Genomic DNA, 9,026 nt, shown 5'->3' with positions numbered 1-9,026 from the left:
TCCCCATTTGTGAGGGAAACCCTTGGATGTAGGATCTCTGACGGGGTCTGTGTAAAGCCTCCTGAGTTGTGGGCTTCCTTGAAGCCTTGCAGACACCAGCCAGGCTTTCAAGGTGTTTGTGGTGCAGTGTGCACTCCTGCAATGGCAGGGAACATCTGCTTGGGAAGACCCGGCTCTACCATTTCCCTTGGGACCGATGCAGAGAAGACTGGCCGGGTGCCACAGCAGGGTGAGGTGGGGAGCTGTGCTCTGAGCTAGTGGGGTGCCCTGGGCTCTGCTGTAGCTGTTAACTTAGCACTGCCTTGCAGTGCCATGGCAGGCAGCCATCCCCTGGGCAGCCCCTGTCCTGCATTCCCTTGGGAGAGGCGAGCCAGACACCCTGTGTGCATGTCAACCGAGACCATGTCCGTGGAGCAGCAGAGGAAGGGAGTTGCACTGGGCTGTGTGTGGATCAAGGGAAGCTGAGGAGGTTTCTCCCCATGGCTGTAGGATGGTTGATGGGAAGCGGCTGGGATGGATGCCCTGTCAGTAGACCCAGGACACGGGCACCCACTGTGGAGAGCTGCAGGCCTGCTCAAAGGCTTCCTGCAGCAGCTGGAGGCTTTCTTCCACCCCGTTGTTGACCAGTGAGAGGTCAAAGTAGTGTGCGTATCGGCTCCGGATGCTCTCTGAATCCTTCTGCAGCTGCTGCAAAGCCTCTGACTGCAAGAAATGGAAGAGTGCTCAGGAGGCTGGGGAGGAGGGAAATTGCACAGTCTCCCCAACAGGCAAACTCCCTCCCACCACCAAAACAACTCAAGTGACGGCTAAACTTACAGCACAGAGCATCCCTGCAGCTTGTCTGACAAGCTAGGAACTGTTGTGTCATCTCTGGGAGCATGTGTGTTTTTGCTGGACTTCTGTGCAATACTGGAGCATCCGTTTCCTGCTTGAGTGAGGCCAGACCTGCTTGGTCTTGTATTGATCTTTAAAATGTTTTGTGTCAGCATCCTGGGAGAAGGTTCACCGAGCAGCAGGCTGCTTGTTGCTACGCTATACAATATAGCCAGCTCAAGGCTGAAGGCTGGTTTCAAGGTAGGATCCCTGCAAGATGGTCCCTTCCCAGTGGCTTTTGACCAAGGCAGCACTGGCTGGCAGAGTTGTACCAGCTTCACTCTACTGGTTTTGGGTGGGATAGTTACATTTCTTCACAGTAAAAGCGAAGCTGCCTGCCCCCTCCTGCTGGTGTGGTTAGTCTGCACAGCTCCCCAGCTAGCCCAGGCATCCCAGGAGTCTGTCCCTGCAGGCAGCTGTGCCCTCAACAGTGAAGTCCAGACCGATTTCTACATGCTCCCTAACGGAGCTTGAAATGCAGACTGCTCCCTGCTTCTGTGCCTGGGGGTGGGGATGAGCTTGGGGTGCTGTGCTCTGCTGTGTGTTGCCTGGCAGCTCTTGGAGGTGGAGAGGGGAGAGCACTATGCAGTTTGCCTGGGTGATGTGAGCTCTGCCGGGTCACATTTTGGCTCTGTCGCATCCTTTCTGGTAAGCGGTTACCTGAGCTGTGGCAGCTAGCTATATATAGTGCCTGCACCAGCGGGGCTGGCCCTGCCCACTGCGGCAGGAGTTAATTCCTGTCTGGAAGCAGCAGTGGGTGATGGGGCATGGAGGTGGGGGCAGCAGGCTGCCCACTGCCCTTTCTGCCCCGACACTTGCCTCCCCTTTCCCCCCTCCGCTGTCTGCATATGGCTTTACAATCCTCTGCAAGTTAACATGACTCTAGTGTTACGTTACTCTAATGCTGCTGTTTGTGTCTAAATGCCTATGCAGTGCTTGCTCCGAAGGCTGCATAAGATCCTCCCTGCAAACTATTTGTATCTTAAGTGTTATGAACCCCAAATTAATAGGTTGGGAGAGGTGGCCTTGGCTGGCCATGAGTCCGGGAGCACAGCTCTGTGGGTTCCCCTGTTCTCCCATCGCTTTCCGTCTCCCTGCAGAGGTTAGCCCTCAGGGGAGCTGGTCCCAGCTGCGGCAGGGCAGGGTAGGCAGCACTGCGCCCTGCATTCGGGGCTTCCTGGGAAATGGCAGTGTGTGGCTGCCAGCCTTGTGGTGCTTGGCACTGCATGAGTTAACTGTGGCGTAAGTGCTGCTTTTATCCTGATTTTGGAGGGATGAGCAACCTAATGAGGCAAAGAATGAAAGGAGCTGCTGTTTGTGTCCCATTTGCATAGCTGATGGCAGGATAAATGTTCCTGCCGCAGCTCTGCTGCAGCTGGAGATGGGCCTGGGTGCTGGGCTGTGTCCTGCGCTGTATGTTAGTGGCTGATTATGCTTCAGGAATGATGGTTGCTGTGGGGGTGTCAATCTGGGAGAGAGTCTACGGCTGCAGGAATCACCAATTCCTGTTTCTTAGGTCTGGTCTGAGGAAGCTGCCCTGCCCTCCTGGACCACAAAAATCAGTGCAGACAGGAAAAGCTGCTGTGGAGCAGGAAGAGAGCCCTGGTCTGCTGCAGTGGGCTCCTTGTCCCCATGCCGCAGGCCAGCAAGCCTGGCCAGAGGGGGACTCGGCCTCGGTGCCCTGCCACCCACCTGCTCTGCCTTGTCTGTTGGGGCAATGAAGACTATGAACGGGGAGAGCTCAGCTGTGCGGACGATCTTCAGGGTCTGTGGAGAGAGAGGTGTAGTTACCAGAGTGTGGCCATTCCTGTCCCCCACTACCCCATGCTGCACCCCTGCCAGGGTGTCATGGTGCCTGTGATGCAGCGGTGGGTAAAGGGGCCAGCCCTAGTCTGAGGCCATGGGCTCTCTGGGTGGTGTCCTGAGCCGGGGGGTAGTTTGGTGATGTGGGGGCAGTTGGGTGAAGCTGGAGCAGGGGTCCCAGCATGGTTTCCGTTGTACCTCATGGGAGAGGACATAACAGCAGCCCCATCCCTGCTTCTGGGCTGGTACTGGACACAAATGCCGCTTTGCAAAGCAGCATCCACACACTTCGTGTCGGAGATGGGAAAGGGTCCTTGTGTGAGGCCCATGCTGCCCTGCACCCCGACTCCCACAGCAGCCTTGCCCTGGCCTTGCTGTCATAGCCAGGTGTGTCCTGTGATGGGGAATACCCTCACTGCACTCATGTCTTGGGAATGGAAATGCCACCCCAGCACTCCCTGGCTTTTTCCTTTGGGATGGGAGGGTGGGCCATGCACTGGGGAAGGCAGGGCCAGTCACAGCCAGCACACAGGTACCTCCATCTGTGGCAGCCCCCATCCTGCCCACCCTTTCCCCAGCTCCCTACCTGGGGCTCAATGTCCAAAATAGCAACTTTGTCCTGTTGGTGAATCTTGTGCACTGTTTCAAACTTGGTGCCAAACATGTTTCCCTGGTAGCTTCCAAACTCCAGGAACTCGTTGGCTGAGATATCCCGGGTCATCTCCTCGGTGGACACAAAGTAGTAGTCCTTCCCGTCCACCTCATTCTTCTTCTGGGGGCGTGTGGTGTCTGGGGAGGGAGGGATATGGTGAGTGCTGGTCCCCAGGACTGGGGAACAGAGTGGAGCAGGCAGCCTCTGCTCTGGGTGACCCGAGCATCTTGCCTTCCTTTTTTCAACATGGGGCTAGGGCGTGCAGGACCTGTGTACCTCAAGACTAGGCTGTACTAATCCCCTTTCAACTCATTCCTGGTTGGGACAAGTAGGGAACTCAGCCAGCCAGAGGAGAGCCACTGGGATGTGAAGAGTGAGGCGTCTCTGCAGTGTGGGTGGTAGCAGCCCTGCAGCCATCTGTGGGCAGGTTCAGCCTATGGGACAGCAAGCAGGGGGACCCTGCAGTGCCCTCCACGGTGGCCTCTGACACTGGGGGCTGAGTGGTGCTGAAGGAACATCTCCCCACCTCCCATCTGCTGTCTGAAGGTCCTGGCTCAAGGAAACATGCCCTATTCTGCGCCCTCCACCCTGGCTGGGTACTTACATGGAGGTGGGTACATGAACTTCTCTGGGTTGTTGCTGAGCAGAGCATTCTTGATGTGGCTACGGCCCACGCCGCTGGCCCCTGCAGAGGAGGAGGGATGGACAGATGCTGGAGCTGGGCTCAGAGAAGCCTGGGAGGAGATGCTGGGGACTCTCTGCAGCTCTGGGTCTGAGGAAAGGTGCAGAGCTCCTGCGACCTTGCCCACAATCTGCTTTCTGAGCTGGTCTGTGGTGTGTTCCAGCTCTGGAAAAGGCTCTCCCTGCTCTGGGCACACTCACCTCCAGCTCCATCTGGAGATGGGACCGGTGCCTGCTGAGCGGCCAGCACGGCTGGGCTGTGTGGACTGCCCATGTCCACCAAGTGCTCGGCCCTCACAGTGTGGGAGTGCTTGCTTTGCTGCAACTGCACAGACCAGAGCTGCTTTTAACAGAAATTACCCATAAAGATACTTAGGAACTGGAAACTCCTGAATTAACTCTACCTCAGCATTGCAGCGCAGGTGCCAGACCATGCACAATGCTGCATGGAGGAGGTCAGCCTGCTTGGTGACTGCTGCAGGCAGAAGAAATGCTCCCCAGAGCTTACTAGGTTTTGAAGGACAGCAGTGCCCCAGCCACTGTCCAGTCCTGGTTCTCCCTGGGACCCACCACACGCAGCCCCTGTGCTGCAGAGGATGCCTGGGGCAGGACTTACCGATGAGCACCAGGGTCTTCCTCTTGAAAGCAGGCAGCCTCACCACCTCCTCATACGAAACCACATCCAGCTGGTCAAAAACTGGGGTGGAGGAAAAACGAGACAGTGAGTGGTCAGAGCTGGCTTGGCCGCAGCAGCAGGACCATATTGTGTCAGACCAAAGCCACATCCTTGGGCAAAATGGAAGGAGCCATGAGGACGGGGCTGGGAGCTCGTCCCTGTTTGGCTGCTCAGGGAAGAGGGCAGCAGCCTTCGGAGAGGGTGCTGGGGAGCTGGACCAGCAGCCGCCAAAGGAGAAGCCAGGGCTTCTCTTGCTCAGTAATTCTGCTCAGGACAGTAGGACCTGGGAGCTGGGTGGGGAGACGGCAGGATGCTGCAGCTTGTTGCTGCAGGAGCTTTATTTATTTTGCTGATTTATGGCCTTGTTTGTTGCTGGTTGGAGCTGCAGGCTGGGCTAGGAGCCAGCATGTCCTCATGCACCTGCCTTTGCCGGCCCAGGGCATGCTTAGCATGAGGCTCCCTGCCCCACCAGGGACAGCGCTTGGCAGCTGTGGGGAGCAGTTCAGGCTGCTCCCTAATTGCTGAGCAGCAATTAAGTCCACTGCATGCCCTGTGTTCAGCAGCCTGTGGGGTTGGAGGGCCCAGGAGCCTGACCTCCCAACCAGCTCAGGGCCAGGCGTGCCAGGGATTGTCGCTGCAGGAGAGCACGGGAGCTCGGTGCCCGGCTCCTGCGTGAGCCAGCCCTGGCCTCGTGCACTACAGAGCTGCATGGGGACGCAGCTGTGGCCACCTGAGGGACGTGAGAACTTTGGAGAAGTGACTCAAAAAACAGTGTGGGGCATCCCCCCAAGGTCCCACTGCCAATACAGCTGGGCCGTTTGGTCTGACTCCTGCAGAGACCTGCCCCTGCCCAGAGGCAGAAGTGGCCAGGGCTGGGGACGGACCCCATCACCCTGCTCACACTTACTTGAGCTGTGCTTTGCCAGGTATTTATCTTTGCACTTCTTCTTCTTCCCAAAGGGGCTACAGCTCGGGGATTCGCTCTGACTGGACTGGGTGACGCTCGCCACACGCCTGCCAAGAAAGGAGGACACCACCATGATCCAGCTGTCACCCCAAGCCCTGGGGGAGCAGCGGGATTGTCCCTCAGACATGCAAGGGCAAGAGAAGCAGAGTGGCTGCTGGGACAGGTAAAGGCTCACCCTGAGGCAGATGAAGGCAACGTTTGCCTTGTTTTCCCAGCCAGTGATGCTGGTGTTACCCAAAGCGGTCACACTCCTGGTAGCACATGGTCACTCTTCACCCCTCTACTCCCAGATCCAGCCTTTCTGGACAAATCCAGGGACCTACCACTCCTGCAGCTCTGGAGAAGGGATGAGTCCTGCCGACTCGGTGCAGGAGCCCTCCACCCGGCCCTGCCACCAGTTGCTGTCATCCTTGTTTATGATTTGAATCACGTCACCAGTCTGAAACTTCAGCCCCGCTTCCTTGCAGGGGATCAGGTTGTCTTTTTTTGGGTCATAGTCAAACTGTGCCCTCATGAACATCTGCAAAAGAGAGTGAGCTGGAGTCAATATGGCCATGCAGGGTGGCTGAACTCGGTTGTGTCCAGCTCCCAGCACCACACTGCACCCCCCAGCAGTGACTGCAGAGCCGGCTCCAGGCACAAGGTCCCTGCTCCAGGAGGGACCCCAGCCCCTGCTGCTCTCCAGGCCCCATGAGGCTGGGTGGGGAGAAAGGAGATGCACAAAGCCTTGTGCGGGGGAAGCTCTTGGGCATGCAGCTGCAGTGAGATGCGCTGGTGGGTGAGGGAGGGAGGAGGACAGCATCTTGACCCTACTGGGAGCAGTGAAATGGCTGCTGCCTCTCGGCAGGCCTGCACGCCTCGCAGCTGGTGCTCAAATCCCGACGTGTAGCTCCCCTGCACTACCCCGGGTGCTGCACAGTGCTGATGAGCCAAGCCAGCCAGAGAGGAGTCCCACCACCTGGACCAAATGGTGCAACAGCAACTGGGGTCTGCAATGGGGCAAGCAAAGAGGAGCCATCGCCACAATGCACCACCACGTCCTGGGGACCTGAGGGAAGGCCACATCTCTGCAGCAGCCCCAGCTGCTGTGCCCTGGCCTCTCCCCAGCACCAGGCACTCCCCTGCATGGCACAGGGCCTTCGGGGAGCCAAGTTGTGTCCATCCCTGCTTGGGTCTGTCCTGGCCTCTTCAGCATCAGCTACTCTTGCAACATCATGTTCATCACAGCTGCAACTGGAATGAGCTGCTGCTGCTTCCCAGGCCACTGTGTCACCCTCCTGGGGCTGAGGAAGCCCTGGGGACCAGAAAGGCATGAGAAAGTGGCCTTTCCCTGTCCCTTCTGCTTGCTCAACTCTTTGGGAGAGAGTCTACAGCACCTGTTCCCGCTGGGGCAGCCCACCCTACTGCTTCCCCCTGGTCTCAAGCCCCTCTGAAGCCAGCAGGCAGCCAGGTGCCCCTGGGCTCTTGCTGCCCCTGAACGTCTTTGCAAGGTCAGGAGAGAAACAGCATGTGGCTTTTGCACATGGACCTGTTTTCCAGGAAGGCTGTTTCCAGGAAGAACAGACGGTCAGAGAGCAACAGGATGGACGAGAGTCACCTACCCCCTGGAAGGAGGGCAGACCACGCATCTGCACCCAGCGTTTTCTGCATTCCCACTTGCTCTCAGTGCCTGAATTAACCGTTCCTCATCTAAAGTGCTGCTGCAGCTGTAATTTGTCTCTGGCCGGTGTAGCCAGCAAGATCAGGACCAGGTCAGAACTCAAGTGGGGGGAGGGTATGGAGGATGGGGAGCAAAAGGCAGGGTTTAGGGAACAAAGTAAGGCTGTGGCTAAGCACAAACCTCACACTGCCCTTCTTCCCCTCCTAGGTTTTTTTGTCCTGTGGGCCTGAGGCTGCTGGGAGCCCCCAGCCATCATGTGAAGCCCTCCAGGCTGTCCCACAAGTCATGGGTGGTCCATGTTGTTTGAGACTTCTGTGACCACTCAAAAGAGTGCTGGGCCCTGAGCCGGTGGCGTGCCTGGGGCTGCCCAGCAGTCATGCCCCTGGCAGGAGATCCTTCTACAGGGGAAGCAGCACTATCAGACCCAGCCTCATGCTTGCGCTAATGCAGGCTTCCCCTGAGCACAACCTTGTCAAGTTATTTATCCCAGAAACGCAGCAAGTGGGCAAAGGGAATCATGTGGGTGATGCCTATGTCCTGTCCTCTGCTCCCACAGCCCTGGTACTCCAAGCAAGACAGAGCCAGGTCACTTTTGCAAAGACCCTCCCTTACACCAGTTAGGAGTTAGCATCAGACATTACCCACAGACAGCAAGCTATCTGCCTGCCTGCTGCCAGACCCATCTCTGGGGCTGGAAGCCCAGCTACTGAGCAGGCTCCAGCATGAGAAGCCCCAGTCCTTAAAGTCAAAAGGCTGTGGTTTGCACCTGGGAACAGGCTGGAGGTGACCTTGAGAGCCCCGAGTTCTCAGTGCTGCTTCTCATTAGGATACTCTCAAGCAGACCTGCTCCAAGAGACACTCAGTTGGCCTCAAAGTGGCTGGCTGCCAGGCTGCAAGGCAAGCCAGGGCACGGGGGCATTGTGATGCTAGATCTGCACTGTCTTGCCTGCCAGGCCCTGATACAAAGGTGATCATGGAGATCCAGGCATTGAAACAAAGTCAGAAGTCCACTCTCAGTGGTAGACTGCAACTAGCAGAGACACGGGCAGCCTGTGAACTGTGGTTCTGGGGAGCAGGCACCACCATGGCCCTGGACAAAGCAAGAGGGAGGACAACTGTTGCTGGGAAGGAGTTTGTCCTTGTGTCCTTCCCTGAGCCCATGGCCAGCACACAGCAACTGTGTTCTTTTTCCCAGAAGTAACTTTTCGCCTGGCCTGGCTGAGGGGAGCTGGCTGGGTCAGGCCAGGGAGGGCTGATGGACAGCAGGGAAGGGCAGACATGGGCTCGTGTTAAACAAACATGTGCGAGGCTGGCTGAGCTGGAATGGGACAGCATGGGCTGAGCAAGAAACAGAGACACTTTTCACTTGCCATCCCGTTCAGAAACTTCAGTTGCTCTGTGTAAGGAACAAGGGTGACATGGGCTCCCCCAGCCCATCCCAGCCCCACTCAGCCCCCACCCTCTTTTGGCTCCCCCTCCCAGTCCTGCCTGTCCACAACAGGGGGGCTGCGCGGGGGTGGCTCCTGCACGCAGAGGCAGGACAGCATCCCAGCCACCATGCACTGAATTCTTGGCAGAAGAGCCAGCCCTCCTCACTAACCCGAGAATCTATCTCGGCCACAGCAGGACTTCAAAGGCAAAGGCAGGCAGGGGTCACCCCCTGCCACAGCACGTCACCCCCACCCTGGTAGTGGCAGGCCGCGCCGGCGGCTGG

General features: G+C 57.7%; 1 protein-coding gene across 1 annotated transcript in view; it reads right to left on the bottom strand.

Annotated features, from left to right (window-relative positions):
* Window positions 1–342: 342 nt before the first annotated feature.
* The window catches only part of MPP1 (membrane protein, palmitoylated 1, 55kDa), a 12,213-nt gene continuing 3,529 nt past the window's right edge, over window positions 343–9,026 (bottom strand). Inside the window, exons 5-11 of the mRNA XM_010287855.1 lie at window positions 5,976–6,172; window positions 5,593–5,699; window positions 4,626–4,706; window positions 3,933–4,013; window positions 3,263–3,465; window positions 2,566–2,640; window positions 343–702 (exon numbers count right to left, since the gene is read on the bottom strand). Coding sequence (XP_010286157.1) covers window positions 526–702; window positions 2,566–2,640; window positions 3,263–3,465; window positions 3,933–4,013; window positions 4,626–4,706; window positions 5,593–5,699; window positions 5,976–6,172 — 921 coding nt within the window. The 3' untranslated portion in view covers window positions 343–525. The remainder of the gene's footprint in view (window positions 703–2,565; window positions 2,641–3,262; window positions 3,466–3,932; window positions 4,014–4,625; window positions 4,707–5,592; window positions 5,700–5,975; window positions 6,173–9,026) is intronic.

This window comes from Phaethon lepturus, unplaced genomic scaffold (assembly GCF_000687285.1).
Source record: "Phaethon lepturus isolate BGI_N335 unplaced genomic scaffold, ASM68728v1 scaffold35065, whole genome shotgun sequence".
Lineage (NCBI taxonomy): Eukaryota > Metazoa > Chordata > Aves > Phaethontiformes > Phaethontidae > Phaethon > Phaethon lepturus.
This window is presented reverse-complemented; position numbering and strand designations above follow the sequence as displayed.